This window comes from Rousettus aegyptiacus, unplaced genomic scaffold, assembly GCF_014176215.1.
Source record: "Rousettus aegyptiacus isolate mRouAeg1 unplaced genomic scaffold, mRouAeg1.p scaffold_m13_p_5, whole genome shotgun sequence".
Lineage (NCBI taxonomy): Eukaryota > Metazoa > Chordata > Mammalia > Chiroptera > Pteropodidae > Rousettus > Rousettus aegyptiacus.
This window is the reverse complement of record NW_023416308.1, coordinates 49,307,578-49,330,058: the sequence shown is the minus strand read 5'-3', so window position 1 is coordinate 49,330,058 and position 22,481 is coordinate 49,307,578. Positions and strand designations below refer to the sequence as shown.

Below are 22,481 nucleotides of genomic sequence, written 5' to 3'. Positions count from 1 at the left end.
CCTAAGAAATGATGCAGCATCTGTAACCTTCCTCACTGTAGGTTTCCACCGGGTTTCCCTGTCTTCGACAGTTTGAACATCCTCAGGGGAGTTGAAAAAAAAAGATAAAAGCAAATAGTCTTTTCTCTCCTTTTAGTAAGTCTGTCTTAATGCAAAAGAGTTCCTCGGGCATTTTCTTCTCATGTACAAGGAAGCTAGTGGAAGAAATTACAGATGGGCTATAAGTCACTTTACATCTGGACATTTCCTGCCACTCAGGATGATGCCTCAAGGTTTCAAGCCATGTCTTTGTATAGATCTAATGGAGAAGTTACACAGGGAGAGCTTTCTGTAGTTTAATTTAAGCTATAATATGGTTCAATGGCTCGTACCTTAAATAGGGTGAGTACAAGAATTCTCCTTAAACAATATTCAGAATCCTCATCTCCAGGAAGATTTAGTACCACAAAAACCTGATTATCATGGAGTCCTGACACACAGACTTAAAAGAGACTTCATTTGAGGAGTTGGACCACATGCTAAGCAAACTTCACTAGAGATTCACACAGTACCATAAGGACAGATATTATGGAAAGCTTTTATCCTTGACTTAGTAGTAGGCATAATGCCAAACAGTAATTAACATCATTACTATTTTGCTGGTGACCAGTTCACAGAGATAGTGCTCAATTTTTCTGGCATAGCTATCCAATAGTTGGAAAAATGGAAAACATTTTACAAGAGAGCAAATTGAGGTTTTATGAAATTTCTCACTCAACTAATTAAAATATTCCACTAAATTCATTTTTAGGATTACTTTTTTTTTTAAGGTGATAACCTAAATCCTAAGAGATCTTAGAACGTATTGAAGTAAAACAGTTGAATTTCAGACTTTACAACATAGTGAGTTCATTTTTTGTCTTTCAACAGAATCTAAGTTCACTTAGAAATTTTATATGTACTTTTATAATGGCTTTGGTGATTATCTTATACATTTTAATTGTTGCAGCTTTCTTTTTCTTAAATAAAATAATATATATTTATTATAGAAAAAGAAAATATCCTTGCCCAAAAAAGAATAAAAACTACTCATAATTCCATTACTCAGAGATATCACTATTAACATTTTTTGTTGTGACTCCTACCAGTCTTTCTTTCCTTGTTTATATATCATCATTAAAAATTTTTGATTAACTTCTAAAGAAAAAATAGGTCATCCCATACAAATTCCTTTCTAACTTTTTTTCTATTGGATAAGCCTATTCTGGACATTATCTCATGTTATTAGATGTTCTAGAACACAATTTTATTGCCTTAAAAGGATTCCATTATGTTATGTTAGCATAATGGTTTGGTTACTGATACTGTTTTCTCCATTCCCTTTGCATTTATGTGATCTAGACCTTCTGCTTTTGTGCAAGTTCGTTTTTAGAAATTTGTATTTTTAACACATGCTGTTCAAGATATTGGAGCCAGAGCAATTTGAGCAAAGGAATAAATAATCAAGCTGTTGAATCATAGTCAGAGATGGATCACAGCATGAGGCTGTTAACTACTCTAATTCATCTGAATGACCCTGGATCACCTTATGTTAAAACTGGAGGGGAAATGGTGAATGTTAGAGAAAAGGAAACATCTTTTAGAAATGACACCAATAGGAAGTAATATAAATAATTCTGCTTTTTAGGAATGCATAGTGTTGCATATAAATTCCTGGATGATAAGTCCTCTTTCCTGCTATACCTTGAGTCATTTAAGACTCTGAACAGTACCATGAGGTGGTAGACACTGACATATTAAAAATAAAAGCCAGCATAAAACACAAATTCACATGCCAGAGACATGAAAAAGTACATGATTTGTGGCAATATACTTCATAGTCTGTTGAGGTATTATTGGTGGGAGATAGAGTGTGCAATAAAGAAAATGTTTAGTAGGAACTCAAAACAAACTTGTCAAGAGGTGGAGTCTTTGGAAGGTTTAGATCAGAGGATGTTGGAGAACCAAACGTCAAGGCGCTCATTCAGTGGACTTGTGAGGAGGCCTCTGGAAAGTGTCAAAAGAGAATTGGCATTGGTCAGAAAAGAAGATAGGTAGCCACACAACCAAGTTCTCGAGCAGGACAAAGTATCTAAAGGAAAGCAGAAGGAAGGAAAAAAGAATGGAAACAAGGGAAGAAGTAAAATAGTGGCCAAAAAAAAGGAAGTAAGGATGGGCTGGAAATGAAGCAGGGTGAGCTGAGAGGCTGCTGAGGCAAGAGAGAAGAGTTGCCATGGCACATTCATTCCCAGTATTAAAGGGAGAGACAGCATCTAGAACACACAGATGCTATTTTCAAGGCGCTGATTTATTTTCAAAATGTTTTAAGGCAAAGATCAGAAAGGAAAGGATTCCCATTTCTCACCCTCAGTATCCAATTTGCTAGAATCGGGCATTCTGGAGTCGTGTGCAGTCATAGTGTGTCCTCACAGACCTCGGGCTTCCCTCGCAATGATGGGTTTGTAGCTACTTAAAATAAAATAACATGGATTATGAAACCAAAATAAGTATGTAATCCCAGAAGTCTAATGGTTGGTTTTCTTCTGGGCTTCTTTTCTTGCTGGTGGTGGCTGCTTTCTGTTCTCTTCCAGAGTTCTGTTGGAAGGGTGCTGTCTTTTGTTTTTGACAGAATGTTGATCCAGTTGTGCCTGTATTTTTACTGTAAATTTCTGTGGTGCGGCCTGAAGTTTGTAATGCGGAAGCTGACTGGAAGATGTGAACTGCAACGAATCTGTTTGAATACCAAGCCTGGAGCTTTGAGAACCATGAAAATTGGTAAGCATGAAACAAAGAAGTAAGCAAAAGGTAGGCTTGGTGGAACTGAGGATACAGTGTTATATTGCAGTGTAGTGATTTTAAACCACTTGTAAAGGAAAATTTTTGAATGATTTTTTAATTATTTCTTTTATAGAAACATCACTGAGGAATTCAAAAAGTAAGGTAAGTACAATTGTTTCTATATTTTTTAGCAACTTTGTACTTGGAAGCTCATGTGCATCATCAAAAAATAGAAATATACCATAGGATATGAAAATTAATATAAACTGCGAAGAAAGGATTACCTGCACATCACCGTCCACTGTCCTTTTAACATGAAAGCAGCCACCGTATGTGAATTTTTATGCAGATATATGATGTACATATTACTTCACTGTTTAATTCATCCTTTTTTATATATCTCTTTTCAAATCATAAATATTCTTTGAAAATAAGAGCAGCATTAATGCTCTGCTGTTTCCTCAATGTCCAAATCATTTAACTTTATACTCAGGATTTTCAAAGAAAATCAAGGAAGTCACTATCCTAGCTTATAGCACATAGTTAAGTATTTACATGAGAGAAAAACTTTTTTTTTCTCAAGATTCTTGAATATTATTAAATTTTGGCATCCTTAAGACTTTATCCCTCCCATACTTCACTCAGTCATAGACATAATGCTCATTGACAATGGAAACCATGTATGCTGGGTGAGAAAAAGAAAATATAATATTTTAATGGAAGTAGCTCAATACAGATGAAAATGTTTAAAAAAATGTATTTTTGTTTTACGTTATTACCTTAACTAGGAAAATTGTACTACTCCCATTGTGAACATGTCAAATTTACTAGAATTCAAATACTGAGACAATTTTCTTTTAGTTTAGTTTAACATCCCATAGAGAAGCTTTAAACAAATGCTAGAAGGCCCTATCTGAATAGACCTCATTTAAGCCACTGGTCTTCATGACAGGGAACTGATTTAAATATGTTTTCTAGCTGTTGCAGACTGCAGTGAGTGTTCACCCTGATGCTATTGAAAAAACCATAGAAGACATCATGGAACTGAAAAAAATTAACCCTGACATAAATCCACAGTAAGACTATATTTATTATTTTGTAAATATAGAACACAAGTCACATGGTCACATATTTATTCTTTCTATGGGACTCTCTCTCTCCACCTCCCCAATCCACAAATAATCCTCTGCAATATTTTGACTTTCAGATGGAGAATAAAGAAAAAAGGTTCATTTTAATATTTGTAAATAGCAGCAACTTTGTACTTCTCTTGTGATTTATGCTTATGCTTTGAGATGCAATGAGTATTAGAAATATGATGGAGGCCCCTGGTATCAGAAGATGAAATAAAGGGAGCTCATTCATCAACAGTCATTCCATGCAGTGCCAGTATTTTACATTGAGATAAAAGTTCAAATTGTTAATGTGCCTAAGCTGATTCTGCTCCATAGAATATTCCTTCAGTTCATGGCAGGCTGAAAATCTTGGAGATAGTTTCTACCTGCTTGTCAAGAAGACAGGCATGTGTGGGAGGGAGAGATAGTTTTTATAGGAAGACTTTAGAACTGCTGTCATCGCATCTTGAAAGTATTAAAATGAATTTGGCAATGTACATGCCATTTAAAATTAGCTTTATATTTTTCATTGGGAACAGGAATTTTTCAGTAAAATTTCGGGCTGAGGTATTGGTTAGAATAAATTCTGCATGCAGATATATTTAGAGGCAGTTTAGGTAGGTAACAATCAAACTGTCTTTTAGATATGCATGAGAACTTCAGATGTTGTCACTGAGAAAGGCTTTTAATTGCCATAGACAGGAAGCTGTAGTCGAAGGGAATTTCAGAGTTCACTTTGCATGTGTCTGTCTTTTAGAGGGATTCTTGGTACTTGCTAATTGGGGCTCATCAGAAAACTCCATTTCCACACAGTCTCCATAGCACTTTTCGGCAGACACCAGATAATTAGTTGCCTTTTTATTATTCAGTCATTAAAGATGATTTAATTATGCAGTAAATGACTTTTTGAAACCTTCTGACATATATTTTATTTGTCCGAGAAGGTGATAAGAAGACAATTCATTTTAAATTAAGTTAAATGAAAAAATTTAAGACTGCAATTGGGCTTGAGGGATGTATTAGATCTATAATCATATTTAAAGATTAGGTTAGATTTAAGAGCAAACCTTTTCTGTCTCTTCTGTGGAAGTTATATGTTTCATTCAAGACCATTTCCTTGTGATCTATTCTTTTAATTTTCGTTAAGCGAAAAAAACTCTTGGTAATAGATTGTGTTTTTATATCTCAATATGTATTTTAGTTCTTTTTTCCAGATTGACATTGGCAAAATGTGATTTTAAAAACTTAAATAATTTTATGGAAAAATATCAAGAAATAGGCCTAGGGGAAATGTTTTATAATTTATCAAGCCATTAATATTATTAACCTAACTTTGTTTTAATTACTTTTTTAAATTTTTTTAAAATTAATTTATTTTTTTATTTGAAAAAATAATTTAAATTTTTTTTTCCTCATCTACCTTCCCCTGCCCCCTCCCCCTTACCCTCTGGTAATCACTAGTCCATTGTCCATGTCCATGAGTCTCTGTTTGTTTATCCTGTTCATTTGTTGCTTTTAGGTTTATATCCCACATATAAGTGATAGCATGTGATTTTCAACTTTTTCTGTCTGGCTTACTTAGCTTAGTATGATTATTTCAAGATCCATCCATGTTGTTGCAAATGGAAGTATTTCACCTCTTCTTATGGCTGGTAATTACTTTCTTTTCAAGTGATGCTTATGCTGGTGGTAAGAATTACTACAGTAAAAATTGAATTAGCTTCTCTTATTTCCTCCTATTTCTCCCACTCTTTTTCCCCTCAAAATCAACTCTCTTTTCAGTTCTGCATTAATTTCCTGAGTAACCAATGCCACTGTCCTGTTTTCCTAAATTTAAACATCTGATTAGTTTTTCAGTGCTGTGGTAACAAGTAATTATAAGGACCATTTAACTGAACATTCAATTCTATTTAATTTTAGTATTCTGGGTTATCTAACACTGCCTTCTATGTTGGGATTAAGTATACAATCCTAAGACTTATAATTCTCTATTACCTCCAACTTTACACTTAACGCTGTACATCTTATTCCCTCTAAAAAAGGATGATGATGACTCTCTCATTATGTTTATAATGACCAGTACCACAATAAAATGTTCAAATTTAGTGAGTAAATTAGGAGTGGAAGTATGTTGTACAATAATTCAGTTTGACACATATGAAATTACCAACATTCAATTATTTTGAGCCACAAAAGCAAATGATGATAAGGAAATTAACAACAATAAATAAACATGAAATACAACCTTTAGATTTAAAAATGCCATCAAATGAGTATAGGAGAATAATTTATGTGACAGTAGTTTATAATAAAAAAGGATCTTGGTGATTAGTTAGCTATCTGTTTAATAAACTTGTAATGTTGTGCGACTAGTTAAAAAGACCCTATTTTAATCCCAGGAGCACAGGGATGGTTCAGCATATGCAAATCAATTAACGTGATACACCACATAAACAAATTAAAAAATAAGAATCATATGATCATATCAATAGATACAGAAAAGGCCTTCGACAAGATACAGCATCCATTTATGATCAAAACACTTCACAAAATCGGTATAAAAGAAAAGTACCTTAACATAATAAAGTCTATCTAGGACAAACCCTCGGCCAACATTATACTTAATGGTGAAAAACTAAAAACCTTCCCTCTAAGGTCAGGAACAAGGCAAGGCTGTCCACTATCACCACTGTTTTTCAATATAATATTGGAGGTCCTAGCGAGTGCAATTAGAAAAGAGAAGGATATAAAAGACATCCAAATTGCAAATGAAGAAGTCAAACTGTTACTATTTGTGGATGACATGATTCTCTGTATAGAAAACCCTAAAGACTCCCCAAGAACACTACTAGAAAAAATAACCAAATACAGTAAAGTCTCTGGATGCAAAATCGATGTTCAAAAATCCATAGCATTCCTATACTCTAATAATGAATTGTCAGAAAAAGAGGTGGAAAAAATAATTTCTTTTGCCATTGCAACAAAAAGAATAAAATACCTAGGAATAAATTTAATGAAACAAGTGAAGGATCTATATGATGAAAATTCTAAGACCCTATTAAAAGAAATAGAAGAAGATTCAAAGAAATGGAAAGATATTCTGTGTTTTGGATTGGAAGAATCAACACAGTTAAAATGACCTAATTACCTAAAACATTATACAGATTTAATGCAATCCTCATGAAAATCCTATTGGCATTTTTTAAGAAATAGACCAAAAAATCATCAGATTCATATGGAAGCACAAAAGACCCTGAATTGCCGAAGCCATTCTAAGAAAAAGAATGATGCTGGAGGCATCACTCTGCCCGACTTCAAACTATATTACAAAGTGACAATAATCAAAATGGCATGGGAATGGCAGAAAACAGATACACGGACCAGTGGAACAGAATCAAGTCCAGAAATAAACCCAGGTTTATACAGGCAAATAATTTTCAACAGAAAAGCCAAAAACATACCATACAGTGGAGAAAGGAAAGCCCCTTCAATAAATGATGCTGGGAAAACTGGAAAGCCATCTGCAAAAGAATGAAACTAGATTGTTGTCTATCACCACACACCAAAATTAACTCAAAATGGATTAAGGACCTGAATATAAGATTTGAAACAATAAAGTGCATAGAAGAAAATATGGGAACTAAACTCAAGGACCTTGACCTTAAAGAGGATTTTATGAATTTGACCTCAAAGGCAAGGGAAGTAAAAGCAAAAATAAATGAATGGAACTACCTCAAAATAAAAAGCTTCTGCACAGCAAAAGAAAACGTCATCAAGGCCAAAAGGCTACCATCTGAATGGGAAAATATATTTGCAAGTAATGCCTCCGATAAGGGCCTAATATCCAAAATATACGAAGAAATCATACAGCTCAATAACAACAAAAAACGAATGATCCAATCAAAAATGAGCAGAAGACTTGAACAGACACTTCTCCCAAGAAAACATACAAATGTCCAACAAACATCTGAAAAGATGCTCAACATCACTAGCTATTAGGGAAATACAAATCAAAACCACAATGAAATACCAACTTACACCTGTTAGAATAGCTATTATCAACAGGACCATCAATAACAAATGTTAGAGAGGATATGGAAGAAAAGGAACCCTCATACACTGCTGGTGGAACTACAAATTGGTACAGCCACTATGGATAACAGTATGGAGATTCCTCAAAAAACAAAGAATTGATCTACCATAAGATTCAGCAATCCCTCTACTGGGTATTTACCCCAAACACTTGGAAACCCATATTTGAAAAGATATTTAAACACTGATGTTCATTATTCATGGTGGCCAGAACATGGAAGCAACCGAAGTTTCCTACAATAGACAATTGGATGAAAAAGCTGTGGTACATACATACAATGGAATATTAATCAGCCACTGAGATACTGTCATTTGCAACAACATGGATGGACCTCGAGATAATCATGCTAAGCGAAATAAGCAAGACAGAAAAAGTTGAAAACCACATGATGTCACATATAGTGGGATATAAACCTAAAAGCAACTAATGAACAGGACAGAGACTCATGGACATGGACAATAGACTAGTCATTACCAAAGGGTAGTGGGTAAGGGAGGATGGGGGAGGTAGACAGGGTAAAAGGGACCAAATATGTTGTGACAGAAAGAAATCTAACTATGGAGGGGAACACACAGTGCAATATGTATATATGCCTTACTGTTAAATCGTATACCTGAAACTTACTGGATTTCATTAACCAAAATCACCAAAAAAAAATTAATTAAAAATAAATTTACAAAAAATAAAAAATAAATAAACAAACAAACCCTATTTTACTTTCTAGGTTGTAGGAGATAAAAACAGCATTCACATCATAGGAAATATTGATCCTCTGTGTGTCATACGAGCCAGATTGTTTTCTGTGCCCATGACATGTTGTAAGATGACATGTTATAAGAACCACTTGATGATAAGGAAAGCAGATTTTGTTGCAGCCTAAGAAAAAGTATTCAGAAGTCGGAATACACACACACACACACACACACACAGACACACACACACACACACCCCTTACTGTTAAAATGTATAGCTGAAATACTTTGGATTTCATTAACCAATGTCACCATAAAAATAAATAAATAAATAAATAAATAAATAAATAAATAAATAAATAAATAAATAAATAGAAAAATAGAATTAGAAATCTCGTAAAGTAATATATTCTGTTTTTTCCCCCACCTGGAAGTCTATTTATTTTTTAAAATTTATTTATTTAAATTAGTTTCAAGTATATTGAAACTTATAACAGTACATTGGTTAGACATCTATATAGTTCATAAAACAATTCCCCCCAATTGCTGGTTCTTTCTTTTTCTTGGCATTGCCTCATCTGCCAGGAATGCTCCCAAGCAGAGATGGTGGTGGTGGTATTTTAGAATTTTTCTTACCTTTTAACCCCTGAGGGCCATTTCTCCCTCTGTCTGTCTCTGTGCCTGTTTCTTTCCAGTGTCTCTGTCTCTCTCTCTGTCTCTCTGTCTCTCTGTCTCTCTCTCTCTCTCTCTCTCTCTCTCTCTCTCTCTCTCTCTCACACACACACACACACACATACACACACACAACCTTCTGAAATATTTCTAATATACCTATATCATGAGAGCTAAGTGATCCCTAAAACCTCATTATCACCTCTATTTTCTGCATCTTACTTTCAAGTCACCTGCATATGGGGCTCCCTTGTTTTTTAAGCTATAACATGGCTTAAGAAAAGGCCTGAATGAGAGGTAAGTTTTAGCCAAGTTCTACATCTGTCCATGCGTAGCGTCTGTAAGAAATTATGCTACTATTAGATGGATCCTCTTAGAGCAATTCTCTAAATATTATATAAATATGAAAAGTCCTTTTGTGCATATATCAAGTGAACAAATGCCAAAGTATACGTTTTGTTTTTCTTCGTGTGTGTTTTGTCTTCTGAACACTTTAGGTTGGGAATCTCTCTTCAGGCTTGCCTTCTGCAAATCGTTGGGTACAGAAACCTTATTGCAGATGTGGAAAAACTGCGCAGAGAACCCTATGATTCTGATAATCCCCAACATGAAGAAATGCTTTTGAAGGTTAGTCTTTGAACTCATTTCAGTCCTTTGCTTATGTCAACTGCTCTGGTCATGGAGACACAAAGATGAATAAGACATGGGCACCGATGGTTGGTAAAGCCTACTTTTTGTGCTGGTTCAGATGTTAGAGGTAAATTTTTCATTAGAAAATTTATGTGAGGAGTTAGATGTAAAACCAATTTTCTTTTGTAATCTAAGAATGTATCAGAGGTGATTTCTGTGGGTTTTCACATTTGGCTCAAGTTTAAATTGTTTAACTGCATTGAAAGCCAATAGGAGCAATAGCATTTGAAAAGAGTGACCTGGGATTTCCATTTATGACTTTTAATAGACATCAAAGAAGACGAAGTTGGTTTCTGCTTCAGCAATAGCCATCTTGGGAAATTACCCAAGATCTTAGTGCTGATTATTTATTCATATAACTTGGATAGCATTAGAAAAGGAGGTAAAGGTTTATATCTGGTGTATTAAAACTATTGGAAGACTAATATGCAGTTATAAATACTCCTTCTAGCTGTCAAAGCAAAACCTTAAGAATCTTATATGATCTGATGGTATGTTATAAAACATTAATAAAACTTTACTTGAAAAACTGACTAGTGATTTAAAAAATTAAGACAATTTCAATCAAACTTTAGAAAACTACTCATCTGAATTGTTTTCTAAATTCTCTCCTGAAAATAAATGCTTTTTAGGATGCAGTCCTTTCCTAAAATTCAAAGAGGCAGTGATAAAATTCAAAGAAAACATTCGTTTAGCTACCTTAACCTTATTTTATGGGAAAATGTCAATAGAAGTTGTATTTTTGTGTGAAGTATGTGTTTTTGTGTTTATAAGTACTTAAGCAGATGACTCATCTGTCTCTACTAATTAGTGCTAGATTCGATGTGAATCATTAAAAATAACAGAAGCCTCATTTTTAGCAAGTTTTTCTTCTCTTTCCCCTCTGCTTAATTTTAGCTAAGCCACTGGCCAGCTTCATCTCCTTTTCTTGCCTTATTTTTTTTCCATTTTCTGATAGAAGTAGTTGAATTCAATAAAATGATCTCAAGATGGGAAATAGGTGGATGAAAGAGAAAAGAAGTGGTATAATTAAAAGACTGGCCACAAGCACCTGAACAATTCAGTAGAATGGCTGAGATGCCCTCTGAATCAATGACATTTGGGTGCCTGCTGTGTATCATCTTAACTGATCTGTTATATGTGTGGTGGCATATAGTAGATTTTCAACAAATATGGGTGAACGTATGAATTGTTATAGTTCATTAGATACATGTCAAGAACTTCTGTGATGTGACTTATCTGAGGTCATGATTAAAGTATGTATGTAGACAATCATTTTTTATTGTTAACCACTATAAAATATAAACAAGGTTATGGTTGTTACCTTTACTTTAGAGGTGAGCAAATTACCAGATTTTAGTCCAGGCTCTGATTCACACAGCGAGTAAGTTATAAAGCCAGGATTGTCCACTATTGTGTTAGACACTAGAAAAGGTTGTCTTTTCTGTCCGTAAGTGGCTCACAATCTAATTGGAGAGATATTCTGCATTTACGAAAATCCCTAAATCTTACCATAGAGCTCCCCCACCAAATACTTCTTGAATGTTTTCCGTGCCCACTGCTTTATTCTAGCTATTATCTTCAACTGAAGCTATTAAAATTGCCTTTTAATTCTTCCACTAACATTTCCTGGCTTCCATCTCCTAAAATACTGTTGGAGGAATTATCTAGTCATGTCATTCTCTAGGTTAAAAATTTCAGCTTCCCTATGTCTGATAAAAGCCCATGCATCTTAGCACGCATTTTGGACCCTTTCCAATTTATTTCTTTAAGCTATCTCCCATTATGTACAGTACCTTTCGCCATGCCCTGTCATTCACCCTGACCCAGAATAGGCCATGCCACTCCCTTTGCCCAGGTATTTGCTCATACCATTTCCTCTGTTACTCATTATTTTCACAGAAGGAGGAGGCTCATTTTTAAAAAATTGTTATTCATTGAATTTTGAAATCTTATTTAGCCTCCTCAAGCAGACTTGGAGTGGGATTTCTATTCTCCTACTCTCTTCATTTTATTCCAATTCCTAGTATGATGACAAAATAAGAAAACATTCGCTGAGTGTTTAGTACGTGCTAGTCATTACAGTAAGCATCACAATAAGCTTGTAGTGAGATATTGGTATTAACCCCATTTCAGGTGAGGAAGCTGAGGCTGGGTGGGTAAGTGACTGCCCAAGCTCATACAGATAGAAAGAGCTCTATACTACTGCACTGCACTACCCCTCAAAGGAGACGCCATGTCTTGTTCACATTTGTAATTCCGGAGACTGGTACATGGTTTGTGTTTACCTGCCTAAGCTTAGGGTTCTTCATCTTTAAAATGGGTAATAATACCCTTGTTACCTATTCTAGAAAAATGTTCAGGGCAGAGGTCAGAAAATTAAAGTCTGTGGGCCAAATCTGGCAACCCATTTTTATAAATAAAGTTCTGTGGGAACACATCCATTCATTCATTTATGTATTGTCTGTGGCTGCTTTTGTACTACAATGGCAAAAGTAGTTGCAGCAATAGCCATATGGCCACCAAAGCCTAAAATATTTACGATCTGACCCTTTACCAAGTTTGCCAACTCCCGATTTAGAGGCCTCGGTAATATATTTCCATATTGTTTAAGTGCTTTTATTTATGAACGTAAGAGACCATTATCAGTGTTTCTGCTTAAAGTCTTAAAGAATAAAAAACAATCTGGATTTTATGATCAATGAAACTGAATAACATCACTTTATATTCATGTAGCACTCTCCATAAGAGTTATTCAAATAGGTAGTTCTATTTAGCATTTCTAACCAGGTTAAAAATAAAGACAATTTTAGATAGATTCATGTCTTAATAGAAAAAATATAACCCAGAATTAAAAGATGCTTTCCTGATAAGAAGAGAGAAATACAGCAGCCTCAGTGAGAAACTGCTTCTTGAATGAATGGATGGATGAATGACCTGCTTTCCCCTTCTGTTCTGCAGCAGACCTTAAAAAGAAGGGTTCAAGTAAGCTTACAGCAAAGGCTCAGTACAAAGAGAAGAGAATTGAACAGAGCATGGGCCACACTGGATAATAGTCTCACTCAAAGTACAGCTTCTACATCTGTAGTTTGTCATCTACCACAGAATCACCCGTTTTAGCTCTGGTGTCCTGCACTTTGCAGGTAGCTTTATAATAACTCTGTAGCACGATCTTAGATAGCTGGACTCCGCAGCACCCTCCACCAGAACCCAACCCATAAGTTCAATTTTCCAGTTGGCTTCCGACATGCAAGAAATGACCTCGCCCTTCAGGAGTACCCTGCCTCGTACCCTTACCTCTTTCAGGGTTGAAACTATCAGAATAGAATCCAGTAATTGAAGCATTCTTAAAGGAAATATACACTTGGTAGTACTTCATATAAGTATATTAACAATCAATTTTCATTTTCCAAGAAAGTGACTCTTATTAAATCAGATAAGAATAAGAATTTAATTAATACTTTTTAGCCATCAGTCTATTCTATCATAATACATGAAATTATTAAAATGAAATTTATTTTTAAAGCATTTTATTATTTGAACTTTTTACTTAAATATTTCCTTAATGAATAAGGTTTATGACTTACCTTTAAAAATAAAATTCTTGTTTTTTCCCTTTTACTCCACTCACTTTATGAAACCAGGTATTTCTAAACTGTGTAGAACCCTGAGATTACATAAAATTATTATCCAAATGAATATGATGAGCTTTGCAATCTCTTTCCTTTTTTTTTCCTAATTGTGACAATAACAAAATCAGTTCCTAAAGGAGTTTCAAAAAGACACTTTTATCTCACTTGTTCATACTCTTCTGATGAACTCAGAAACATTTTCCGTTTTGATGAATGCAAAGAACTGGCAAATCTTATATCGATAGTATAAAAGGAGATTTCTTATACCTGTGTTTGATATTTTGCTTCCAAGTATGATAGATTTTTTTCTTTCCTCTGAAAACTCTTTTGATTGAATGTACCTATTGTGCCACTAACATAAAGTATCTCATATTATTTGAATAATACATAATTTTGAATTAGTGCCTAGAATAACTGATGAATCATGACTCTTTTTATTAATATTTCCTGTCGTTGAACATTGTTTTCTACTGCGTCAGATATGTGACAGTCCACTAACTATTTAAAGCAAGGTGGTTGTGTATTCCTATTCTGTTTCAACTTTAAAATCCATACGACATAGAGTAAGCAATTTAGAAGTTGAATTATGTTTGAAATGGTGATAAAGAAATTTTACATTTGTATTTATCTCTATAATGAAGATGTAATAAAAAGTATTATTAATATTCTAAAAAATAAATTTGTTTACATGCCCATTTCTATTTATTAGAAAGAACTAATAGAGCATTACATATTCATATAGCTGTGGGGTCTCATTTTCTCTCCCTTTCCAGTAACTATATCTGTTGAACCTATCTTTCTACAGAAAACCTAGAAAAATAGAACTAGTTTTTTAAGCAGTGAAAAGCATAGTGCTTAGAATTTATATTTGTCCATTAACATACAATTCATTGTAATTGAAAATGTTTTAGGTAGCTCTTAAAGATAATATATTTTGAGGTTTACCCATAAATATTACCGATCTTCTTTATTTAGCTGTATGATGTTTACTCTCACCCCTATTATATAGGTGAGCCCTAAGAAATAAAACTCAAGACAGTCCACTTTTCTTTTCATTAACAATGCTGCTAAAAGTTTGCTATAAGCATTCTCTGAGGATTTGAATAATGCATGGCTTCAAAATTTTTGCTGTTCTCCCCTTCCCTTTCTTCTCTTATATATTTTTGGAGGACTCTAAAAAAGTTTTTGTAGGAGATATATATTTGATTAGAAATTAAAACAAATATTTCAAACACAGAAATGTAAAAGTGCATATTCTGTTGCCTTCAGAGGAATGCCATGATCACATGTCATGCAGCCTCTGAAAAATTCCACTGTATATTCATGAGAAGATGAGAGTGAAAATGCAAATAACCTATTGTTTTTATTTGAAATATTTTTTACCTCCCAGACCTTCTGAAGAGGTCATGGGGTCGGTCCCTCCAGGAATCTTCAAACCATGTTTTGAAAACTGCTATCATTTCAATTTGATCATTGAAAGATGATCAAATCTTTAATTGTAATATATTTGCATGTATTCAACTTTCACAAAACTCTTCTTAAATGACATAGTTTACAAAATCGGAGCCAATAGAAAAGAGTATTTGTGTGTGTGTATCATCAGGCTAATTTTCTTTCTTGTCTCCAGTTATGGAAGTTCTTAAAGCCCAATACTCCATTGGAATCTCGGATTACTAAGCAATGGTGTGAAATTGGTTTCCAAGGTGATGATCCTAAAACAGATTTTCGAGGAATGGGACTTCTGGGACTGTACAATTTACAGTAAGTAAACTTAAGAATGAGTGTGTATTAAAGTGATGTTCTGGTCTCTTCATACTGAACTGACAAAATTGAGTTATTAGTTCCAAAAGCCACTTGCCAGAAGACCCCCAAAAATATTCAAGTCCTCTAAGAATTAACTCAAGTTCATAAAATTTAAAAAACTGCTATCGCCTTCCTTTCATTTGGCAAATTTCATGGATTCTTTTAAGCAAATCTCAAATGTATTTATTTTAAATTTTATCTTATGAAAAATTTTAAATATGTACAAAAACAAAGGGGAAGATTATAAAGAACTACCCTTATACTAATCATCTGGGATTCAGTAATTATCAAGGTTTTGAAAGACTTGTAGTGTTTTTGTGTGTGTGTGGTAGAAGTGCGTTAATGAATGTTATACTGCTTGTCATTTTACCCTCAAGCTCTAAAAAAATAAATTACCTTATGTTAACCCGAATGCCATTATCACATCTAACAAAATTAACAATAATTCCTTGGTGACAGCTATATCAATCCACATTCAAATTTCCAAATTCTCTCAAAAATCTCTTTTTATAGCAGATTTGTTCCAATCCAGTTCCATACAAGATCTCCAAATTATACTGAGTTATCATGTCTCTCCAGTCTTTCTCAATTACAGCAATTTTTCTCCTCCTGCCCTTTCCTTTTGTCCTCTCAGCCATGTCGTTAACTTGTGTAAGATTCCCAGTCAATTGTCCTGTAAAACGTCCCATGGTCTAGATTTGTCTGTTTACATTTATACCCGTCCCTTGTATTCCTGAAAATTGGAGGTACTCAGAAAGGCTTGAGTAGCTGCAGTTGGACAGTATAGTAGGAGGTCTGCAGTGTCCCCACCCTCAGACCTATGCTGAGATATATCAAAAGAATTACAGCCTGATGGCTCCATCATAAAAATTCTGTCAGCCCTTCATCTCATCAATTCTTCCAGTTATATTCACTGAACCAATTAATTAATTGTGCAAAACCTGTTTTTCTAATTCTGTTATTCTTCCCACAGTTGTTGGCTGAAATTCTATAAAGTTTCAGTTTCCTTTATCTGCTATGATTATTTGGTTTCTCTAAATTATAGGCAAGACAGATGCTCACTAAATAAGTTGCCAATTTTTAGATCAAGGACTTAGTGCCCTAGTTCCCTTGTTAGTGATCAAAAAATTCTTTTTTTGCTTTATTTCTCTGTTTCTTAAATATTTTTAACTCCTGGTATAAACTAATTGCACTCATTATTTTTTCATGCTTAAATCGAATCTTTTGTGGCCATTATTTTTCAAGCCATCAACAGTCCTTTTAAGTCAGTTCTTGTGTCCTTTGACATTACCCTATTAATGAGAATAGTAATTTTTTTTTTAGAAATGAAGGCTTAGTCATTTTTGATGGTGCTCCATTTTTCCCCTAGATCTTTGCCTTCATTTTAAATTTAAGAAGTTTAATAATCACTCATTCTTTTATGAAATGTTTTAAATACTACATTATTATATAATATGAATTAATAAAAAGTAAATTTTGTTGACAAAGACAGTGTTACAAATAAGTGATTAAAGGGCCAACTTTTGAATAAGTAGAGCTGAGAAAACAACTGGTGTTCCATTTAGAAAAAAATAAAATTAAATCTACCTTCCCTCAATTCCATAAACTATAAAAGAAAAATTAATAAATTTCACACATTAAAATTGAAAACCATTATAAGATAAGCTACAATAAACAAAGTGAAAAGACAAGCCAAGACTGACACGTAAATGATAAAGGATCTGTATATATCCTGGACTATATTATTCTCTACAGGGTTATCTGTCTTATTTATGTGAGGATTGTTCTAGACATACTGAACCAAGAAATATGAGCAGACATAAAAGAGGAAACCTAGATGACCAACAAAAGTATGAAAAGAAACTCAATTTCATTTATAGTCATGGCCATATATATTAAACTCACTGACTTCAGTTTGAAATTTTCTGAGAGAAAATCTGAGAGCTTGTTTTATCCTAGATTTATGCAAGAAATATGTATACATCGGATTAAATAATATATGCTATAGTCTTATTTTCTAATTGTTGTAATAAGTACTCTTTATGATTTATTTTTGAAGGTATGTAAGCCTTTTATATTTATTAGGAAACTTCATTATCTCTTTCTCCCCAGAACAAAATTTTATTTTTAACATCTCTAAGCTCTATTTTTCCATTCATCCAGAATTAAAATACTCCATGAATATTCTCCAAGGAAAATGCATTTGAAACACATCCTATATCACCTCCTTTAGTCTCCTCCTTTCTGTGTCCTTTGACTGTTACAGTCCCTCATCATTTCCCTTCATCCAGGCTTTTCTGACTCTTAGGGGCCTCATCCTGACCCCTCATCTATAACCCCTCTTAATAAGAATATCTTTGGCTCCCTGGAGAATGGCGAAGTTCATAATTAAATTTTCAAACCTACTGAAATCATTCCTAAATCTATGTGAGTTTTACAACTACCCTATTATATTGTCATTACATTTGGAAAATTCTATTATGGAAAGGTGTTCTCTGGAAGAGCTGAAACAAGTGATAGATAATTTTATGCTGGTGTCCATTTCTGAATCCAAAATGGCCTCAAATTGGATTTAAATGAATGTATTCAATAGGTATGGAGTGATAGTGTTCTTTTCCTCCAACTGCAGGTATTTTGCAGAAAAGGATGCTACAGCAGCTCAGCAGGTCCTCTCCGATTCTCTTCATCCAAAATGCAGGTAATTGTTGAAAATAAAAAGGTAGATTAAATTTTATGAATGAGGTAGTATGAACCTCATCTCCTACATGGATCTGTTGATGAGCTTCTCAGGAGAGCTGACCCACCAGAAGTGAGGCTTAAACCTCTTTCAACCAAGCCCTTTTGACAAATGCTCATGATTGAAACTTCAGATACTTATTATGGGACTGAGGATATAAAATAGCACATTCAAGTGACATGTGTATTTAAAGGGCCTGATAACATCACTGCTTTCCAGGAATATTGAAGAGGTGGACATAGAAGTAGGAGAAAGTATAGTCTAGAAGAAAGAGCTTAGAAACAAGGGAGCACATGGGAGGCTAGAAGGGAAAATGGAAGTCATGAAGTCAGGGGCTGAGAAAGTATAGAATTGCAGGGGCTTTAATTCTTTTAATAAAATTCCAGATTCTAAATTATTTGCATTTTCATTTAACTTTCTAAATTTTTTCTTTAACCGATTACATGAAGGGATATCACTAAAGAGGAAATAAGGTATTTTTTCTTTGCTTTTGTGTTTTGTTGCTTTTCTTTTCTTTTAGAATAAATATAGACAAAAAGTTTTTAAAAGAAGAAACCTAGATGACCAACAAAAGAATGAAAAGAAACTCAAAAAGCAAACATTTTTCAACTTGGTATTTAATATAGTTTATTATATTTAGGCTGTGTTTTAGTGAGAGAAAAAGCATTATACCAATCTGATAGAAAATGTCAAAGAGCCTTTTCTACAGCCATCACTATACCTGGTTGGAGAAATATTTTGAACACTTCACCTAAAGGCTGAACACATCACCACACATGCCTTGACCTCATCTATTCCCTAGACAAGGGTATTTTATTTGGGAATTCTGTTGCACAGAGGAAATTTGCTCTTCTTTTAATATAGTTCTAATTTTATTATTACATATATATATATATAGTGTGTGTGTGTGTGTGTGTGTGTGTGCGCGTGCACGTGCGCGCTTTAGTCCCTCTTTTGCAGTCATTATTTTGTATCACCTCTTTCTCCTCAGCATGGCAAGTTCCTTGTTAGTGTTCATGTTTGCTAAACAAGTCCAAAATTTTATCATACCATTCTCAAAATTCATTGACTTTGGGGTTCTCCTCCAAGCTTACTATTATACTTATTCCAGCTTCTTATAGCTAACGTCCATTAAATTATACTGTACTTCTCAAATTTATATTTATAATCTTTTATGTTAAATTTTTGTTTTCTTTATCTTTTATTCACTTTAAGAAAACATTCAAATCATTTAGTTCTTTCTTGATGCATTATACAGTTAAAATCAAGCTATTCTACTTTTTTAACTACATTTTCTAAATTGCATATTTTGTAATATAGACTCTTGAATTCTCTCTAATTAAAAGGGACTAAGAAGTCTGTGTGCACTGTAAGGTGGCATTTCCTGGGAGAGTTTCATCCAGATGACATGAATCCTCCATGGTCCTGGAGAAGTGACAATAAGCTTAAAATATTTCTTAATTAACCATTGGAAGGGGATAAATTGTGTCTACAAGCCATTCTTAGAGAGGAAATATTTAAGAGTTTGTGTGATTGCTCCTATTTAAGAAGAGATTAGTATGTGTGGGTGTGGGTGTGGGTGTATGTGCGCATGTGCACACATGAACACAGGCGTGTAGATAAAGCTACCATGCTTTGTCCCTCAAGCTACAATAAAATTGACTAGATGAAGTTCAAATATTGATCATTCAAATTGATGGTAAATGCCACTGAATACAAATTAGAATGTTTTGAAAATGTTACTGTCCTTTACCAGTGTTGGAAAGGAGTATATATATTGACCAATTTTGATATCAGCATAGATTCTGTCAGGCCCTAACTATTTCAGGTGTCCAATGGGGAGAAGCCAATATAGATATACCAAGCAAAGCTCTTTCCTATCTGTCCTTCAGCAATTATATGTTACAACTCTTGTGAACATCCATCTATTGAGTCCTAAAGTAACTTGAAAGATAAAAGTAGATTTAAGTTTAAAAGAAGAATTTTTACTGTTAGTTTTTTTCTTTGTTTAGAGTGTGTGTGTGTGTGTGTGTGTGTGTGTGTGTGTGTGTTTCATGAAGAGAGGGGTTCATTCTTTTGGGGCCAGGATATCCTATAGGTAGTCAAATGAATAAAACTCAGTTGGCCTTTTCTTGTATTTCCAAGATTTCGTTTAACAAATGTGGAGACACTATGTATTTATAAAGCTTTGTTGAAGAGAAAATGAGTGCTTATAAACTCGTTTATGTAAAGTTTCTTAAACTTCATACACAACTCATTTTAGTTTGGATATGAGTCTTTTAAGGTAAAAATCTCTAAATGCCTCTTTGGCTAGATGTTTGGTTAGTTAGCAGTTACACTTTATAAACAGGTGGCATGTTTTAACATTAAAGGCAATTACTTTTACTTACAGCTAGTCATTTACAGAGTAGAAAGTATATATAGTTAAATAGCAGTTTTGCATCGTGTTTTCGTGGTCTTGTGCTGTGTGTATGTGTGTCTTTTGATGTTGTGTTTGCCATGTATTATAGAGACCTCTCCTTTCTCCTACTTAGGTGGAAGCTAACTGTTCATAATATCTCTAGTTTTTAAATTTTATTTATTTCAAATGATAACCACATTTTTTAGCATAAAACACTGAATAAAAGTTTCATTAACCATGAAGAAGAATGAAACTTGGCTCCTGCCTACGAGACAGTAGTACAGATTGGGGTGAGAAATGGGTGGATATGCAAGTACACGAAGTAATAGAATGCAAAGCAGAATTTTCAGAATGTTTCTATGATAAAACCCTTTCTTTAAACAGTCTTATTCAGAAGCTCGAATTATAAGGTGGATTAAAAGTGGAATTGCAATGGTTTAACTGTTTTAGCTTAACCAAAGGAAATGTCAGCACATTTATTGAAACAGAATTTTTAAAACCTATATAGTATTTCTCACTTCCTCCCTTCCTTCCTTCCTTTCTTCCTTCCTTTTCTTTGCTACCTCAGTATCTTATTTAACAATAAATATTTATCTGTCATCTACTGTGTGCCAGACATTACAAACAAGGCTGAATAGGAAAATGCCATGAGATAAACCAAACAAAATGCAGTGAGGAATTCTGAGAGAATGAGGAGAGAGATAGCAGGCAAGGTTTCATGAAAAAGATGTCATTTTATAATTCATGATAGTATAAAATAGTCTTCAGGGCTGTCTCCCACTGCTATGCTAAAGTGAATGGGAGACAAGTAACATGGCTTTAACTGCATTTCTGAACTCCATATAAATTGTATCGTGGCTTTTTCATTGAAAAATTTAAATTGATTAGTATTTGATAACAACTGAGTTACACATGTTTCTGCATCTAGTCAACAGTTTAAACATAAACTTTAAAAGACAACAAGTACCAATTAGAGATTAAATGTTATTTATTCATTCATTCAGCAAATTCAGCAAAGCAGAATGGGAGAAGAAAAGGATGGATAAAGCAATTGGGTGAGTGTGGAATTTCATAATAAAGGTGTCAGTCTGAACCAGAACAAAAATGTCCCAAGAACACCATGAAAGATGACCTGTATGAAATCTATTTGTCCTGATGGAAATATGTAATCTAGTTGATTTTTTAAAAGGATCTGTTTATATGTTTTTAATGTATTTGTATGATTATATGACACTTCTTCACCTGTGACCAACTGACAAGGTTTAGAAACATATAACTGTATGAAAATGACTTTTAGAAATTATCATTTCAAATTTTATATGGTAGTTTTATTTTAAGAATTTCTATCAAGTATCAGACTATTAGATAAAAATTTATTTAGAAGTTTTTTTTTTTTTAATAATGCCCATTACATCGAAAAATATTTTTAACTGAGAACTCCTTTCTTTTTAATGTGCTGGATTTATGTCAGATAGGACTTAAAAACACTTTTATTTAATTTTCGATAGACATGTAGAAAAGGGATAGAAAATATACACTGAGTGTTAAGATACTTATTTAAATTTTATCTCATTTTGAAAGTAAAAGTTATTTATTATAGAAAAATTAGAAAATATAGGAAAGTAAACAAAAAAAAATCATCCCAATCTTATTACTCTAACATACTCATATTAATATTTTGTGGCAATTCATTCTGGTTTGCTTTCTGTGCACATTTGTGTATATATAATAAAACTTGGCTTGTTTTATACAAAAAGTTTTAAATCTTGCTTAAATAGTCTTTTGGGAATATAGTTTTTATGGGCTGAGTATGTTATATTAGATTACCATAATTTGTTTCACCAATCACC

At 33.5% G+C, this 22,481-nt stretch overlaps 1 protein-coding gene across 2 annotated transcripts in view; it reads left to right on the top strand.

The window, feature by feature from the left end:
• ELMOD1 (ELMO domain containing 1) overlaps positions 1-22,481 on the top strand; it is a 38,118-nt gene that overhangs the window by 8,348 nt on the left and 7,289 nt on the right. Inside the window, exons 2-8 of one of the 2 annotated variants that reach the window (XM_016160591.2) lie at positions 2,648-2,793; positions 2,930-2,958; positions 3,775-3,872; positions 9,866-9,995; positions 15,318-15,451; positions 18,123-18,191; positions 21,636-21,686. In XM_016160591.2, the coding sequence (XP_016016077.2) occupies positions 2,648-2,793; positions 2,930-2,958; positions 3,775-3,872; positions 9,866-9,995; positions 15,318-15,451; positions 18,123-18,191; positions 21,636-21,686 (657 nt within the window). Of the gene's footprint in view, positions 1-2,609; positions 2,794-2,929; positions 2,959-3,774; positions 3,873-9,865; positions 9,996-15,317; positions 15,452-18,122; positions 18,192-21,635; positions 21,687-22,481 lie in introns of both variants that reach the window. The other variant, XM_016160592.2, reaches the window with a different exon arrangement.